Below are 19284 nucleotides of genomic sequence, written 5' to 3'. Positions count from 1 at the left end.
TGACATCATATACTCCCTGACTATTGTTCCCCTCCCTTCTCTTGCTCAATGTGTATTCATTAGCTGCCCTCCCAGTCTTCAGACACTCCCACTGAGTTGTATACTAACCACTATTTTTTTAAATACTTACACATCCAATCACTGAGTCATCTCAGCCTTGCTTGTAAACACAAGTTATCAGAGGGTGTTTCTGATAAGTAGCAAGGTAGGGAAATGGGAGAGGAATATATCATAGATAAAAAAAACTCCCAGAATTCAACTTTTTGGTACTAGGGCCAGTGCTCCTAAAGTATATAACTCCAAACCATAACAGCAGAAAGTTTTGAATGCAGGATTATCTTTATCACTTAATACACTCAGACCAGTTGCTGTTGAAATTTGTCTTTTTTATGGTGACAATACCACTTTAAATTATACCAGATGTGGAGAAACTGGAGCAGGCATATACTATCACATGTCTTGATGCTTCCCTTCCCCCCCCTCTTTCTGGCAGTGTTTTCCAACCCTGTTCTCAAGGCACACCAATAGTACATGTTTTGTATAAATCCAGTGAAGTGTCTAAGCAGAGCTGATTAATTATCTCACCTGTGAATGTTTGTAGTTTTCTGCAAAACATACTGTTGGTGGGCCTTAAGGACAGGGTTGGAACTGTGCTCTAGCCCACCTATCATACCTAAAAGCCCCTTGGACCCTCTTTGCTGGAGTCAGGTTTTACTGTGCTATGCATGTGATGACTTCATGTGCAGAACGCTCCCAGCCACAGGCATGCACTGTGGGAGACACACCCCAGCCAGTGCCTGCACAGTGAAGACCAACTCCACCAACTAGGAAGAGGGTTCTGGGGGCTTCTAGGTATAATAGGTGGGCTAGAAAGAAACTAGGAGCAGTGGGCATCAGGAAAGGTGATGTCTCCTTCCCCCATTTCTCTAACCTTCACATCTTATATCCTTTGAGTTATACAGGAATTCACCTGCTAAAGCGATGAGTTATACAGGAATTCACCTGCTAAAGCGATGATTGCAATGAGTACAAGCGCAGAGCAGCTTTGAGAGCGGTGAGATGATTCATATTAACCACTTGATGAACCAGCCTTTAACCCCCCCCCCCCTTAAGGACCAGCACTATATTTTGTGATCTGTGCTGGGTGGGCTCTGCAGCCCCCAGCACAGATCAGCTGGCACGCAGAGCGATCAGATCGCTCCCCTTCCCCCCCCCCCATGGGGATGATGTGCAGGGGGGTCCTGATCGCTTCTCCTGGCTGACATGTTGCGGGGTGACACCTCAAAGCCCCCTCCGCAGCAAAATTATCCCCCCTGGTGATCCGGGCTGCACAGGACACTATCCGTTCTGTGCAGCCAGTGACGGGCTGTCCCCGTCACATGGCGGCGATCCTTGGCCGGGGATCGCCGATCTGCCTTATGTACAATGTAAACAAAGGAGACAAATGTCTCCTATGTTTACATTTAGTCTGCGAGCTGCAATCAGCGGCTTGCAGGCTATTCATGGAGACCCGCTCCGTGATCTAACAGGAAATGGGACGCTTGTGCAAGCGGCCTTTCCTGATTAATTAGGGAGGCACCTGGCGATGCAGCTCGGTCCTTCAGCTACCACTTTGCCGCCGCACAGTATGAGTGTGCGGTCGGCAAGTGGTTAATCATATCTCGCCTCTCTCCTCAAAGCTGCTCTGCGCTTTGATTCATATGTATCATCTCGCTGCTCTGCGCTTTGATTCATATGAATCATCACGCTGCTCTGCGCTTCTACTCATTGCAAGCAGGCAAGAGCAGCAGTGATTGGAAGGATGGGGAGAGCGGCTCCAGCGTGATTGCTCAGTGCGAAGCGGTGTCCACGCTGCCTCCCTGTTTGCCTGGCATGCAGGCAGTGCGGGGCTGGAAGAACAGCCAGTTACAGCATGAGTTTCTATCTGGTTATGGCAGTTGGGGCCAAGTAAAGACTATACCAGTTGTCATTTACAGCTTGCTAAGGGTTCCCCTATGATGGGATTACAGTTACAGAAGTCAGTCAGCGCTAGTGCAGGGACTGACGCATAGAGTACAGACATGTGGATAATTAAAGGGCCATATTACATATTGAAATGTCAGTGAATTTTCTGTATGCTTGGTATAACTACTGTGAGGGTGTTATAAAAAAAAATCTTTTGCAGTCTTTTATTTTTTTTTTTTGTGAATCATTTGGTCAATTGGCAGCCGAGATTGTCAAAAAGGTGCAGCAGCTGAAGTGCAAGTAGAGGGGTGGATGAATTGAGTGGCTGAGTTGAAGTGAACCTCCAGACTAAAAATCTACTTGGCAGCACTGAAAAAGCCTTGGGGTTTCTTTAAGGGCCCATTCACACTTGCAAAATGCTAGCGCTTGAACTGGCGAGTAACGTGAAAAAACTGCCATTCACACTTGGTGTGGTTTTTTTTTTTTTTGCAGTCGACAGGAAATTGCCTGAAAATTATGCAGAATACAAATTTGTGTTAATCGCTGGTGATTATGCAAATTGCCCAAATGAGAATGGGCACATAGGGTATTACACTAGCGCTCTAAAAAGCGCTAGCGCTTGAGCGTCTTGCCAAAATCGCCGGCAAAACGCTCTAGTGTGAATGGGGCCTAACAGTTGCAAGCTCACTTCTGGGTGGCTGCTTACATGCGCGATCGTGCCCCTGTGTCCCCCGGTAGCCTTGGGATCAGTGAAAGGGAACATACCGATCCCTGTCCCCAAATAGTGAAACTACATCTACATTTTTTTTTTACATTACAATCTACACATTTAACATTAAAAATTAACTGTTTATGTCCCACACCAAAATATTACCCAAATAAATTTTTTAATGGTAAAAAATTTACAATTAAAAAAAAAAAAATACAAATAGTTACCTAAGGGTCTGAACTTTTAAATATGTATTTGAAGGGGGTATACTACAAAAAAAATTAAATTATAAGCTTGTAAATAGTGATGGCTGCACAACGGAAACAATGCACCTTTATTTCCAAATAAAATATTGGTGCCATACATTGTGATAGGGACAAAATTTTAATGGTATAATAACTGAGACATATGGGCAAATAAAATACATAGGTTTTAATTATGGTAGCGTGGATTATTTTAAAGCTATAATGGCCGAAAACAAAAATTAATGTTTTCCATTTTTTTCATAATCCTGTTAAAATGCATTTATAAATAATTCTTAGCAAAATGTACCACCCAAAGAAAGCCTAATTAGTGGTGTAAAAAAACAAGATATAGATCAATAAATTGTGATAAGTAGTGATAAAGTTATTAGCGAATAATTGGGAGGTGAAAATTGCTCTGATGCATAAGGTCAAAAATCCTCGTGTGCTGAAATGGTTAACTGTGTGCTGACCAGAAAGCTGTTATGGTGTAATGGCCATTTTCAAAATGGAGGCTGGAGAATTCCATTGATCACAGTGGACAAACGGGACGCAGGAGAGGAAAAAGAGATTGAGTAGACTACACAGGAGGTAAGTATGACTTGTGTATGTTTATTTTGACTTTTAATTTTCAGTTCAGGTTTTTTTTAACCACTTGCCGACCAGGGGTGATTTGCCTGATCTGTGCTGCGTGGGCTCTCCAGCCTGCAGCACAGATCAGTATTATGCCAGGGCGATCAGACTTCCCCCCCCCCCCTTTTTTCCCCACTAGGGGGATGTCCTGCCGGGGGGGGGGGGGGGGGGTCTGATCGCCGCCGGCCATCTGCGTTTTGCGGGGGGGCTCCTCAAAGCCCCCCTCCGCAGCCATTTCCGCCCTCTGCCTCCTTACCTCCCTCCCTCTCTCCGTAATGCGCAGGACGGAGTTCTGTGAACTGTGAACTCCTCCGTGAACTGACATGGAAAGAGTTTCCATGGTAACCCGCAGACGACCAGTTTACGCCAATCGGCGTTAGCTGGTCGTCAAGAGGTTAAAGAGGAACTCCAGTGAACATTTTAGTGTTGGCAGGTGATGTAGCTGCTGCATGGTTTTTGGCAGTTGGAAACAGCTGTAACAGCTATTTTCCACAATGCAACAAGGTTCACAGATGGGAAACTGCCCAAAAAAAGTTCGAACTTTTCTTGTGAGTGGGGTTTCTTGTGGGAGGGGTTTCACCACAATATCAGTCATACAGCGCCCCCTGATGGTCTGTGTGAAAAGGAATAGATTTCTCATGTAAAAGGGTATCAGCTACTGATTGGGATAAAATTCAATTTTTGATCGGAGTTTCTCTTTAACCTCCTGAGCGGTCTGGACGAGCTCAGCTCGTCCATCACCGCCGGAGGCTGCCGCTCAGGCCCTGCTGGGCCGATTTTTATCAAATAAAGTGCAGCACACGCAGCCGGCACTTTGCCAGCCGCGTGTGCTGCCTGATCGCCGCCGCGAGCAGCGGCGAAAGAGGGCCCCCCTAGCCGCCTGAGCCCTGCGCAGCCGGAACAAAAAGTTCCGGCCAGCGCTAAGGGCTGGATCGGAGGCGGCTGACGTCAGGACGTCGGCTGACGTCGATGACGTCACTCCGCTCGTCGCTATGGCGACGATATAAGCAAAACAAGGAAGGCCGCTCATTGCGGCCTTCCTTGTTTATTCTGGGCGCCGGAGGCGATCGGAAGATCGCCTCCGGAGCGCCCTCTAGTGGGCTTTCATGCAGCCAACTTTCAGTTGGCTGCATGAAATAGTTTTTTTTTTTTTTAAAAAAAAACCCTCCCGCAGCCACCCTGGCGATTTAATCAGAACGCCAGGGTGGTTAAAACCCTTTCTGCTGCACTTATTAGGAGGGGAATGATTAAAGGGATACTGTAGGGGGGTCGGGGGAAAATGAGTTGAACTTACCCGGGGCTTCTAATGGTCCCCCGCAGACATCCTGTGTTGGCGCAGCCACTCACCGATGCTCCGGCCCCGCCTCCGGTTCACTTCTGGAATTTCAGACTCTAAAGTCAGAAAACGCCTGCGTTGCCGTGTCCTCGATCCCGCTGATGTCATCAAGAGCGCACAGCGCAGGCCCAGTATGGTCTGTGTCTGCGCAGTACACTCCTGGTGACATCAGCGGGAGCGAGGACACGGGCGTGCAGGCGCAGTGGTTTTCTGACTTCAAAGTCAGAAATTCCAGAAGTGAACTGGAGGCGGGGCCAGAGCATCGGTGAGTGGCTGCGCCAACACAGGATGTCTGCGGGGGACCTTTAGAAGCCCCGGGTAAGTTCAGCTCATTTTCCCCCGACCCCCCTACAGTATCCCTTTAAGGTCTCTTAAAGAGGAACTTCAGCCTCAACAAATATACTGTCATTAAGTTACATTAGTTATGTTAATTAAAAATAGAATGGTAATATCTTACCCACCCTGTTTAAAAAGAACAGGCAGCCATCTTTTTGGTTGAAAGGAGGTGACTGGGAGCATGAGACACAGTTCCAACTGTCCTGTGTCCTGATTACCCCTCCCAGTTGGTAGGCAACGAGAACATTAGAAATCCCATCATGCTTTGCACAGCATCAGAGAAAAATGCCCCGGCAGTTTTCTTTGATGGGACGGAGCTTAGCTTCTGTGCAGCTAAAAATAAGACTTTGGATAAGAAAAAGTTCTGCTGGTAAACACCAAGCCTTTTCAGTGCTGCTGAGTACATTTTTTTTAGTCTGGAGGTTCACTTTAGATTAAGACTGTGGCACTCACAGCAGAGCTCACGGTCTGATAATAGAGCTGACTCAAATGTCAACGGTCTCACAGCTGTTCATCTTCTGAGCATATAGATCCAAATAGCAAACAAGCTTTCCTAGACATCTAAAAACATTGTTTTTCATAATTTAATACTTAATTCAATTCATAGTTTACTTCTGGAATCACCCACTTGCAAACTTGTTTGTCTCATGACTGCAAACATGCACTCTTCTGTTCCCAATATCAATCTTTGTAAGTCCTGGAGATGGACTGTCTGACCTTGAAATTCCAGGTCTGTGTCAAATTGGTGTGTATATGTAATATATTTTTTGATTGCACTAAACACAATAGGTACAACAAAAATACTAGTGTGTATGTATATAGGGAGATTCATGAGATGCAAATAATTTATCCTTGCATTCAAATATAAACACACCATACTGTATATAGAAACATAAAAATTTCATGCAGTGTATTGGCATAACATTTTAAGTACCTCATACTACATGCACTGTATTAAAATATATAGCTGTGTTCTGCATACATTGTATTCGACATATTTATAGTATACAGTATGTCTTAGCATGTATGTTATAGGTAGGACCATAGCTACAAATCCTGCGGTTTCCCCCCACATGGCTAGGGTCCATCTGTAAGGGGGTCATAACATCCACCCTTGATGGGTTCCCTGTATTGGAGGATAAGAAGTTGGGGCTCCCTTTCAGCTGTAGGCTCTCCTCACCCATGAGTCTAGTCTCTGATTCTATGTCTGCATGTACAGTGATGTAGATGAACACTAACACAATAGCACCTGTGAGACTTGCGCGGGCATTATAGAGACACTGAAGCGAAATTTTTTTTTTATGATATAATGAATTGGTTGTGTAATACGGATAATTACACTTTAGTAGCAAAGAAAATATTCTAATATTTTTATTTTCAGTTATATAGTGTTTTTTATAACATTGCATCATTCGCGAATATTTGCATTTTAGACACTACTCAGCAGTCTAGATCCTAGGTTCTCAACGTGTGGTACGCGTACCCCAGGGGGTACTTCTGATGGTTCTAGGGGGTACTCGGGCTTTATATACTTAACCAAGTATAACAAATTTAGAGTTTTAGAAAATGATAAATCTTATTTAAACAACATCAAATTAGTATTTTAGCTAATGAAAAACAATAGTTAATGCTTGGAAATTGTTTAGTACCAATTATCATGTACTAAGATTAAATATATATTTGTCAAGGGGTACTTGTGATAATGTTTACTATGCTAGGGGGTACTTGGTGAGTACAGGGTTTTAAAAGGGGTACATACCAATAAAATGTTGAGAAACACTGGTCTAGATGGGTTCAAAATTTCACTAGCCTGCTCTGGAAAATCTTGCCTGCAGAGGGAAAAAAAAAGATACAGATTTAATTAAAGCTTAGTATCTCAAGTGTCTGGCAGAGTTCTCTGTGACTTTGAAAGTCATGGAGCTGAATTGCTAATTTGCATAGATAACTGGAGTTTCTTAGCTCTTTCTTTACTGGAAACAATATTATGCTGGGCATACACGGCGTTTGTCTCCCTTATCAATCGAGCCGGTGATGGCTCGATTGATAATATCCGACAGGTCAGATGACCTGCCGGATAGATTTCCCGCCCGATCCCGGCGGACAATAGCGGGGAATCGAGCGGCTGATAAGGAGCGCCGGCAGGGACGAGCGGGGATTGATCCGTGCGGACGAGCGGGGATGCGCGCCGGCATCGAGCCTCTGGCTCGATCCGGCGCATAATTGTAGCAGTGTATGCCCGGCCTCATATCTCTGCTGCTAATGTTTTTTTTCTTAGCTTTACTACACACACAAATCATTATATCATAAAAAAAAATTCCGCTTCAGTGTCTCTTTAAATGCAGTAAAGATTTTCCTAATAATCAGATATTGCTGTATGTTCAGTGTCCTTATCTTCAGCGTGTCTTCAGTTTTCAATGTTTTGGACAAGAGAAGGCAGAAGTCTGCCATCTTCAGAACTGGCATTGTCAGTTTCCTTCAATAGCAGGTGGTCGATAGTCTGATGTGAGATACTGAAAATAGATCAACAGTGTATAAAAAAAATGCTTTATCAATTAAACCTGAACTATTGGGTTATTTTGTGTGAGGTTAGTATGGAGTTTAGAGAACAACAGAATTTCGCATTAACAATGCTATAACTGTCAGTTTGGAGAATACAATTTTAAACTTTATACAAACCAATATACTATCAAACAGCAATTGCGAGAAAAATTTGGCTGAGGGGTACCTAAAGAGAAACTTTAAAGAAAGGAAGGGGGTGTGTTAGAACAATACATTAGAAAGTGAGATGTTTTTTTTTATTTAAAAAAGGATATATATATATACATGATAGATCAAGAAATGTTTGCTATTTCATGTTTGATCCACCAGGTCATCATCTTTACTGCTGGCAGACAAGGGGGAAAAAAAGGTGTGTGTGTGTTGTGTGTGTGTGTGCGTGCGTGTTCATTTGCTTCTTTAACAGCTCAGAACATTTAGCTTGGTCATCCAACAAATTAATATACTAATGCAATGACTGGCCTCTAAAGCCAACTTAGCTTCAGAGAAAACAGAGAGCGGGATGTCTTTCTAGCTAAAGAAGAGCTGCAGTACCAAAAAGAAGCACAAGATGTCAGCACTGCCATTATAAAATACAGATGGTAATGAGTAGAAAAGTAGTTTTATATTGATAATGCAACTAAAACAGAATAAAAATAGCTTAAAAAAGAGCAGGCAGGTGTAGCCTGGAACACATCTCCTCCATGGATGTACCACATATCTATAAATAAGAAATATACTGTAGTAGTAGTAGTAGTAACGATGAAACCCTTCCAACAGTCCAATGATAATATTGTGACCTCCCAGATCTTTGCAGAACCTGTTCATTCCCCTCCTATACCCTCAATAATTTCTATGCTAACCAAAAGGGATCGATCATCCATTTGTATATCGTTTAATTCATGGAAAACATTGTGGCCTTTCTGGAAATCCGACCCTGTTAAAAACAAAGGCCCGGGCCTTGGGTGGCTGCAACCCAAGTGGGTAATTGAAAGAGGGGTTGCTACATATGAAAGAGGAGGCTGAAAATGGGGAGTAGTACATGAAAAAGGGAAACTGATGCCCAAGTGAGCTGTTCATGAAAGAGAGAGGCTACAGTACATGGATGATACACGTGGAAGAGGGGACTGCTGTACATGGATAATACACGTGGAAGAGGGGGCTGCACATAGAATGGGAGAGGGGCTGCTGTACATGGATGATACACATGGAAGAGGGGGCTGCTGTACATGGATGATACACATGGAAGAGTGGGCTGCACATGGAAGCAGAGCCACAACATACTTGGCCTAAGTATAAATCTGGCCTTTGTGTTTAACACAAATGATGGAGAGTAAAAATGGGAGTCACTGTTTGACTTTCATAGCCCCTTATCACATGGATGACCTGAACCATTGCCTGGCAAGTGCCATACCAATGTCTTTTATCATAACACTAATGCAAGTATCTTTCCACTTTTTGTTAATAAAGGTTACCTGACCTGAACAACATAATCTAAACTAAACACAGAGGTATGTTTGGAAGGGTTGTATTACATGCGAGGTCCATTGTCCTGTGTGCTCCCCATAATTACTATCAGAAAAGTTTGACTTTCAGAGAAAGGCAAACTTTTTAACAGGAAGAGGCAAGCTTGCAGCATTAGCCAGTCCCTCTTACATCCCTCCCCTTTCACCACCCCCATTCATTGCCCCACTAAGCCTGCCCTCTAGTCTTCACAGTTTGCCATGCGCACAAAAGAAGCGCTTCCAGGGTCAGCGCCATTTTCAAGATGGAGCAGGACAGGCAGTTATTGTTTCCCTTCCCTTGTCCCTATTTTCATGCAAAGTTCCAGTAGCCAAAAGATAAATCTAAATGACATGTACTACAGATGATTGTAGTGTCTGAACTGCATTGTGTATCAATGCCATCCTCTTTTATACATGGGGAAAACTGGCTTTGTTTCCACATTACCTCCCTAAACCAGTTCACCAGCTGTTTCTTGAACTCCTCTTCTCCAGATGGTACAAGATCTTGTAACTTCCTTACATTTGGCTGGGCAGTGTAATCTTCTGGGGGATAAAGCTGGGTAATATCCTGTTGTAGAATAAAGAGAAGATGACAATATGTTCATATGCTGCATGATTTAGGGTCTAAAGTCGCTCTCCCTGTGAGCACAGAGGTGATCATCTGACATCAGTGGTGTAGCAATAGGGGGTGCAGAGGTTGAGGCCGCATCTGGGCAAGAGGGCCCCCTACCTCAACCACAGTATTAGCGCTCTATTGATCGTGTGCTGGTAATATTCACTTCTATAGATGCTTTAAATAGTATTGATCATAAACACACTTGTTCCCCATCCCCTTCTTGCACCTCTGACACTGTAGTTGCCATTGGCAGGTTTTGGTGCGCCGTATTAATTGTTACGTATAGAGTACTTGGGGAGTCTCAATGTAAAACTTGCACCAGGGCCTTGCTCCTTATCTACACCACTGCCTGACCCAGCCCCCCTTTTGCTAGTAAAGGATTAACTCTTTGGGGCTAGCACATACCTCCCAACTTTTTCAGATCAGAAAAAGGGACACTTAAGCCACACCTCTAACCACACCCCTATTCATGCAATCTATGAAGATTTCAAAAAGAAAAATATGTTGTTTTACAATTCAAACCACACTGGTCCTTTCTATCCTGTTTCATTTTCCTTCATATTAACACTTTAAACTTTACTACTATCCTTTAAATTGATATAGCTCTTATTTTCGAGTCATTTAAACAAAGTCCTGAAAGCGGGACAAATGAGGGGGAAAGAGGGACAGGGTCCCAAAGAGGGACTGTCACTCCAAAAGAGGGACAATTGGGAGCTATGCTAGCACTGCAGCAGTCTTACTACATCCTCCTCGGTGTCTCTTTAAAATAGTTACATAACACAGCAGCAGTAGCAGCGAAAATGGTTTCCTTTTGCAGGCAGATAAGGGTGATGAGGTACACATGACTTTTAGAAACAGACTGAGGAGGATGAGGGAAAAGTTAAATGCTCTATTACACACTGATCAGGGAGATAACAAGATTGCTGATCTTCAGTTCTGACCACAAAGATTTAATCTCTCTCAGCAAAGGAACGATTTGGGTAGGATCTGGTGAGCTAGTTTGTGCTGAGGAGTGATAACTGTGCACTAGCAGGGAACGCCCACTCTCCTGACAGCTGCTGGATTTCTCAATACATCCTGAGCCACATAACTGACATTTCAAAAGAGAATTTTTGTGGAACGGCTGCATTATATATGGAAATTGTGCAAGTAAAGGCATTATTGAACTCTACTAACAATGAACTAGAGATTTAATGGACAACTCAACCTAAATGTAATTAAATGTTGTGATCTGATTCACATGCCTGAACACACTGGACAAAACGTCACACTAGGTGGCAGAGAGAGTGTATTCGCTGTGTGTCTAGAGAGCAGAATAGGGTACATGTTCCTCACCTGGGCATCGTATGTCTCCATTTCTTCCCTCCGTCTGCCGTCTGTAATTCGCACAGTCACTGATGCTGCCTTTATCCTGAGTATCTAAAATGTGAGATTAATATACATGATAATATAGGCTATGCTATGGAATGATGTACTGGAGAACACTGACATACATTTGTGATCATCTGTGTAGCAATAGGGGATGCAGAGGTTGCGACTGCACCGGGGCCTCCCTCAATGGCAGTATTAGCTCATTAGTGGTCCTGTGCTGGTAATGATCGCTCCTATGGATTCTTTGAAGATTGCTGATCATTAAAGGGACTCTGAGCACCTCTCATGGGCATGCCTTTAAGACTCTGGCTAGTACTGCCAAGTAGTTAAAGATGCATACCTTTCTTTAGCTTGTGCTCTCCTCTTTCATTTGATGCCTGAATCGCCGTTCTACACCAAATAGTTCAATTTCAATTTAAAAATCGTGGCTGCCATCTTGGCTATGTTAGAACTTCCGGGTCACCCCTGTCTTCTCTGTTAGAGAAGTGCATCACTGAATGAAGCAGGAAGAGGAAGTGATACGCGTGGCCATTGCAAGAGGCTCCTCCAGAGGGGTCATAGCACAACTTTGTTGGAAGTTGCCTGTCTTGAAGGCATGCCCATGAGAGGTGCTCGGAGTCCCTTTAACAAACTGTCTCCATCCCCTGCTTGCACATCTAATACTGTGGTGGGCCTTGGCAGGTTTTGGGGCACCATATCAATTGTTATATATAAAGCACTGGGGCACAAAGCACCTTAGCTATGCCACTGTTAGGGCTGGGACCCACTAGAGCGCTTTTTTGAGTGTTTAGGGAGCGCTTTAAATCGCTAGCACTTTCCCTAAATGCTCTGCCAATGTAAATGAATGTCACAAAGGAAGGTAGGATAGAAAGGTGCTGGCACTGCAGCTAGGGGTTCAGGGAGGGTTGCAGGGGTGCAGACCAGGTATCCGGTGCGATGCAGATAGACCAGCGTGCTCAGGCTCAGATAGACATCATATGCAGGCAGAGAAATGGATGAGAAATGCCGGCACTGCTGAAAACTGCTTGTTTATTCATAACACATGGTGCAACATCGTGGATTCAAATGTATGCATATTGAGACATAACATACCGATTTGCTGGTAAAGCTGTGCGGTGGGTGCTGGGGGATGAGAGCCTTACAGCCGTTTCGCGCAGATGCGCTTCTGCGGAGGCAGATCCGTAGAAGCGCAGATGTTGCACCATGTGTTATGAATAAACAAGCAGTTTACAGCAGTGCCGGCATTTCTCACCCTTTTCTCTGCCTGCATACAATGTAGATGAATGTAACTAATTCCACAGTAGCGTTTGCGATTAGCAAAATCACAATCGCAGGACACGCAGCATTTTCGGAGCGTTTGCGCTTTAATGTAAAGTATTGAAGCGCTGGCAAATTGCTCATGAATGGCTACACATAGCGATTTGTGTGCGATTTTAAATTACTGCACACTGTAAAAAAATTATAATAAAAGGACCAATCAGAATTAAAATTGCTAATTGCAAATCGCTACACAATCGGTGGCAAAAAGCTTACACTTTTTTTTTTTTTCAAATACTTTATTTGTATTTTCAAAATGAACATATAACATAGTTATATTTATATGTAGTAATATGTAGTAGCATAAGATGAAAATATATCTAAGAACTGGTTAATGACCTTTTAAATTACAAAATAATGTGGGAAGACCACTAAACACTCAATGAGCAAAATAAAAACTGATCCACATGAAAAATTATAAACATAAATCAAAACCATAATTAGATTCTCAAGAATGTGTTCTGTGGGGCTTTCAAATGCCATATCTGGTGTCATTTGGGTACTCAACATCAATGCCAGGGTCTGTATTGTTTAATTTTGCATTAGCAGGGCCTTAAAGCGGACCCAAACCAAACATTTTTTAATTCAAAATATTTAGTTGCACCCCTCTGACACATACAAAGATTAGATAAATAAACACTGATTCTAGCCTATAAGCATTTCAGTGCATGCTTTTTTCACCCTTCTCTTTTCATAACTAGGGTTGTACAGGTGGCAGCCATTAGCAATTCCTCCTTTGCTGGACACCATCTACTCCACCAGTTTGCCGGATTCTGTCCGGGCAATATGAAAGGAGGGGAGGGGATTCTCTAATAAATGTGAAATATTTTATATTTGTCATCATGCAGCTGAAAAAAGGCTGCTATTTATTATTATAATTTATAAAATAGAATTTATTTCTGAAATCTTGTATTTTTAGTTTGGGTCCATTTTAAGTAAGTTCATCTGACTCTCTGTACACTGACCAAAGTGACCAAGTTTTTGCGAAAAGATCTGATTGGCCTATCATTGAGAGGCGCTTGTTTTCAAGGCTTTGGCTTACACTTTTTAAAATTGCTCCCAAAAAAGAAAACCCTCATGAAATCGCTTACAAAACACTAATTAAAAATGCTAGCGATATGCGATTTGTAGTGGGTTCCATGCCTACGAGACCCAGCAAACTTGGATTTGACATTCAAAAAACTGATCTAAGGGGACAGAAGTTTTTAGCTTTCACCTGGGCCATATAAGACAATGTAATGTGATATCATAGCAGCTGTTTCTCGGTCTAGATTATATACATTTTTGTATGGGTGTAGTGTATTGCGCTGCTCTGTAACCTGTAAATGCCACTGCTTCACCGCACCATCAGTGATGTTCTATAAAATTTTGCACAAAGTTGGTGAAAGGGGCTCAAACAGTCAAGCAAGAGTTTATGCATAATACTCACTTATCCAGAATGTGGTCTTACAAGTCTACTTTTATTGCTAATCTAACAGTTTCCAAAGATAGGCTCTTCTTATTCAGTCCAAACTATTAAAACAACGGACGTCTATGCTGACCGCACTGCAGATCAACATACAGAACGTTATATAGCGTAGACTAGTTTGGTATAGCCACAGGTTAACTTCAACCAGGACCCCGCAGCTTAGTCCCACTGTGGCAAGAGCGGCCCTTAAAACAATTTCCATTGCTAAAATTGCACAATTAAAATAAAAACCTAGTAAACTGCCAGCAAGCTCCTTCTATGTGCCATGGGTGGAGCTTGTTTGTGGTGGCACTAGCCGGAGCTTGCTGGCGTTCTCCTGGGATTTTAATTTTATATGCACAATTTCAATGGTGTTTTAAAGTTTGGACTGAATAAGAAGAATGTATCTTTGGGAACTGTCGGATTAGCAATAAAAGTACGGTAGGCTTGTGAGACCACATTCTGGGTAAGTGACCGGGTTTATAGTTACATTCTTGCTACCTCTACCTGGCTGCATCTGGATATTACTAGAGGGAGATCTTTGTACTCTTACCAGGCCTCTCTGCTCCAGATCTTCCAGTTTTGCTTGGCAGTTTCCCGACCTCAGAGCATGAAGCACAGACTGGCGGAGGAAAGAGTTCTTTGTGTCATTACAATGAACAGTACTTTGCTTCAGAAATTTCATCATTTGATAACACCTGTTTTCACACCTGTCAGTTCCAATTAAAATATACAAAATAAAGCACCAGGTGTGCATCCATGATGAATAATCTGCACTGCCCATTTACAATTTACCATCAAAGTCAAGGAGAAGAGTTTGCCTGGATCTGGCTATATTCAAGTACTGACATTAGAGAAGGGTGGTCAACGAGATGTTAATCAATTACGCTAATGTAATGCATCAACTATTCCTGAAACTGTCACCCAAAATTATCAGGAAGGATCATTTCCAACGGCAATTAGATGTAAACGTAGCATTATAGTGTGAGCTGTGTTCATGCTGAGAAATAGCTATGTGTATAACTCACCAGGGTGGGGGCTCCTTGGTACAGTGGCAGCTGGAACGCACCCATGTTACAGTAATTCTTATAGAAGACCCTCAGGGCTGTCCAGGCCTGAGATCCTGGCTTGAACTTCTGTGTCCTATCTTCCTTGGCCTCCAGCGTGGCCTGTTCATTGTCAGGCTGGCCTCTCGCTGAGTCCAGAGTCACCACCTCATGCAGGTGGATGATGAGCGTCAGATATTTATGGAATATTCTACGGGTAAACGTCTGGAGGGGGGAGAAACAACAGGCACAGTGGTACTGTGTATAAGACTATTGCAACCTGTAAAATATGAACACTGATATTATCACCTATGTGACATGTGATGGCCATAGGATCACTTCACAACTTGTTGAATTATTATTTAACAATCATTTCTACTTGCTTAGTAAAAGTATCCACTTACAATCAATATACAATCCAAACATTTTGATCATACTGTTTATGGAAAGGAAATGAATATTAACTCATGCGTACAAGGCCTGAGAGCTTAGTGTTTCATCTGGGGGAGGGGGGATAAGACCTCCGATTATATGATTCAATTTTAAATAGATTTTTGGGAAGGGGCATAGTTATTTGTTGGGGGGTGGGGGGCAGAGTTATGCTTTAGGCCAGTTTCACACTACAAACTGGCATCAGCGTTGCAGCGCTCCTGCCGCAGCACCAAAAACAGGCCTTCAGGGAATACCGTGTTACTACACAGTATTCCCCTTCTGGCATCCGGCTAAACAGGCAGTGATGTGCGCTCACAATCACTTCCTGTTTTGGAAATATGGAAGTGCACGAAAGCTTATTGTAAAAATACGCTTCGGCAAATGCACGCCGCACCGCCGCCATCATCATTTTTCAAATTACACGCGTCGTCCCAGACTTCCATTACTTCTGTCCCGATGCAGATCGCCGCAAGGAGCCGCACAGTAAGGTAAGTTTGGAAGCGCGTTAGATAGAGCACTTCCGGAACTACACAATGTGTGGAGTGTGAACTCCCCATAGACTTTCATTAGGCTACGGTAGCAGTGCAGCACCGCCACAGTGTGAAAGTGTGAAAGGGCCCTTAAAGGGAACCTTAACTATAAAAAAAAAACCATGAGTTTCACTTACCTGGGGCTTCTACCAGAAAAAAAAATGTACGCATTGCACCTGTAACGCATAAAAATGTACTTGTTAATGTCCATGATAGCTTCATGCACCAGTGGGAATGTGTAAAAAGGTACGCACGGCGGCCGGCCAACTCCCAGTCTGCAAAAACGAAACTAGCTGGCAGCGGGGGACCGGAGGAGCCACGAGTGACTGCAAGGGCACAGGATGGCTGCAGGGGGCTGGTAGATGCCCCAGGTAAGTGACACTCGTTTTTTTTTAGAGTTAAGGTTCCCTTTAAGGTGTTTTATATATATATGTTATGGCCAGAAGAACCCAAAGTCTGGCCACTTTGGGTGTCTGGAACCTTTGGGTTCTGGCCGGCCAAGATGCATGGGTTACTGCGTCAATGTGCTAAACAAGTTGCGTTTGGCACAAGTTTCAGCTATTCACCAGCTCCGTTTTCTGCGTTCGGCACAAGTTTTAATAATTACCCTGCTCCTTCCCCTGCCACCTTCGTTCTTCTCTCACCTCTGCATGCAGGGAGGAAATATACAGGGCAGTCTGTCCAGGCTTTGCGCTCTGGCCGTAGTATATACACTACTCTTAATTTAATTATTTTCTGAAGCAGATCAGCACTGCTAGCAGCTGTGAAGGGCTGAATCTGCAATTTTGGCCCAACATACAACCCATCTAACCATCCAAATTTATGGAGAAGATGATCACTAGATGGAATTCAATACACAATGTGAGTCCACACCTGCAAGGGTGAAGTTAAATTTAAAAAGAAACATGCAAGTGCTACCTTGAATCCATCCTGCCAGACCGGACAGTTCTGAGCAGCATCTAAATCAATATCATCCACAGGTACCGCGCGGTCATACTTCATCCATGGGTCGCCGTAGTAAAGAGCTCCGGGGGGGTTGAAGCAGATATGTGCTAATGTGAAGCCTGACCAGGGTAGATTCTGAGCCATGTCCAATGAAACCTGAAGAGATAAAGAAAAATTATAATGACAACATTTGTAGATATTGTCCATAAATGTGTCTGGTGTCTGCTTTAGCGTTGGTTCACACGGGCTTCTGCCGTGTTCAAATGCTGGAATTTAAACGCCAGCGTTTAGATGCTAGCTTTTGAAGGCTTTTAGGAAGCATTCAAGGCTAGCAGTTCAGGTCTCTGCAATTATTTCCTCCCTAGGTCAGTGAATATTTGCATGTCAGGAAAAATTCGGGGCTAATCAAAAGACCCTCACCATATAAATGAAAGGACCACTAAAGCAAAAAAAAATAAAAAATTGTAAGCAGTTAAATCTGACAGAAACGACAGGTTTTGGACTAGTCCATCTAACTGCCAAAATAGTGAGTAGGGAGATTGGCATCTTACTATTTTGGCAGTTAGACTTAGCAACTGTCATTCAGGAAATGCTTTTGAAAACAAAACCCAGTGAGGACTAGTCCAAAACCTGTCAATTCTGTCCGATTTTAACTGCTTAGGGTCCTTTTACACTATACCAGTTGCTGTCAGTTGTAACTGAAAGGACAACTGAGGTGCAGTCCAGTATCCATGTTTCCCTAGAGGCCTCTTTAACACTATATGCTGAAAAACTGAAGCTTTCTCACAATGCACTGCTATGGAGAGAAAGTGTAAAAGGGCTCTTAATTTTTTTTGCTGTAGTGGTCCTTTAACACTCACTGTGAAATTAACTTTTTTCAACCACACATAAATGAGAACATGGGAGTTTTAAGTATGTTTAAAGGAGTATTATTTCCATGACTACAAGGAAATACAGTACGTTTTGGGCGGCATGCCTATGACATGCTAGGACTTTTTTCTTTTTTGGCATGTAGTTTTGCTTTTATAAATGATGTAAACAGAAATGATGTACATCTCACCGTCATTCCTGGAGTGACAAGGTACTGGGAGACACAACACAGCTTGAATGGCGGAGTGTGAGATGGCGATTCCTTCATCCTCTCAGTAAACGTTTTGTGGAGCCAGTCTGAGAGCTGTGTGTCTGACATTAATTCCTGTCCAGCGGTGCCAGCCAGAGCGGGAATCACCTCCCTCACCTGCACTACAGACCTGCGGAGTCACAAACAGGCAGATAACCAGCCAGCTGCAGCACTGCTCTCTATAACTCTCAATGCTTGCAGATATCTATCCATCTGTAATACAGTACATTGCCAGTGAAGATGTGGCAAGCTGTAGAAGGACAGCTGATTTCCTGGAACTGTTTTTTGTTTGAATCTGATCAAAATCTGTTTGAGCAAGGTGGTGCATTGACTGCTACTTCCCTATAAAGTTACACACTTTCAATAACTGTCATTCAGAAACATCACTCTGGGTAATTGTTATACTAACACACTGTTCAGCACAATTTTTTCTTCTACTCAGAGAAAAATAAAAATGCATTTACACACACAAAAAATGTCACCCTTAGGGGGTCCGTGGGCGACAGCTCAGATCACCTATTGTAGACAATAATTGGACATTGTGCGAACCCTGATAAGGAGGTGAGACAATTCTGTGCTGATACTCTGTATTGCACGGGGCCAGCTGAAATATAACTTCAAAGTTAGTCTCGTGGGCCATAATATAATTTCTTTTACGGCCAAATTTGGCCCGTGGACCAGGGTTTGACAATCCTGATCTAGAGCATGGACAAAGAAGAAGGAAAAGTGAGAGTTGTCCCACTATGGAGACTACTATAGAAAAACAAAAGAGGTGAGTTATTAGTAATCATTATCAACATTGTTTACAGCACCAAAGGACATCTGTGCTTATACCAGATTTCTAAATGACCATTTCAATTGACTTTAGTTTTTCGTCAGAAAGAATCTATTGCCAGTTCTGCCAGCATCAACCTATCTGTAGCTAGCTTTATACACTACCGTCAGCAGCAGTCATTGACAGAGGATGATAACAGAGTACCTGACCAATTCTCTCAGATTACAGTCCTGGCCAAACGTTTTGAGACTGTCAAAAATATTGGAAATTAGAAAAGTTGGTGCTTAAGTTTTTATAATAGCAATTTGCATATACTCCAGAATGTTATGAAGAGTGTTCAGATGAGTTGCATAGTCCTTCTTTGCCATGAGAATTAACTTAATCCAAAAAAAACCTTTCCACTGCATTTCATTGCTGTCATTAAAGGACCTGCTAAGATCATTTC

At 43.0% G+C, this 19284-nt stretch overlaps 1 protein-coding gene across 3 annotated transcripts in view; it reads right to left on the bottom strand.

Moving 5' to 3' along the window:
* Nucleotides 1-6020: 6020 nt before the first annotated feature.
* Nucleotides 6021-19284, bottom strand: part of CCDC17 (coiled-coil domain containing 17) — an 85389-nt gene continuing 72125 nt past the window's right edge. For 2 of the 3 annotated variants that reach the window (XM_068239493.1, XM_068239494.1), the window contains exons 26-32: nt 18005-18194; nt 16918-17100; nt 15020-15262; nt 14545-14613; nt 11192-11275; nt 9686-9808; nt 6025-7710 (exon numbers count right to left, since the gene is read on the bottom strand). In XM_068239493.1, the coding sequence (XP_068095594.1) occupies nt 7666-7710; nt 9686-9808; nt 11192-11275; nt 14545-14613; nt 15020-15262; nt 16918-17100; nt 18005-18194 (937 nt within the window). In that variant the 3' untranslated portion in view covers nt 6025-7665. Of the gene's footprint in view, nt 7711-9685; nt 9809-11191; nt 11276-14544; nt 14614-15019; nt 15263-16917; nt 17101-18004; nt 18195-19284 lie in introns of all 3 variants that reach the window. The other variant, XM_068239495.1, reaches the window with a different exon arrangement.

This window comes from Hyperolius riggenbachi, chromosome 6, assembly GCF_040937935.1.
Source record: "Hyperolius riggenbachi isolate aHypRig1 chromosome 6, aHypRig1.pri, whole genome shotgun sequence".
Lineage (NCBI taxonomy): Eukaryota > Metazoa > Chordata > Amphibia > Anura > Hyperoliidae > Hyperolius > Hyperolius riggenbachi.
The sequence above is the reverse complement of the archived record's forward strand: the minus strand, read 5'-3'. Positions and strand labels throughout refer to the sequence as shown.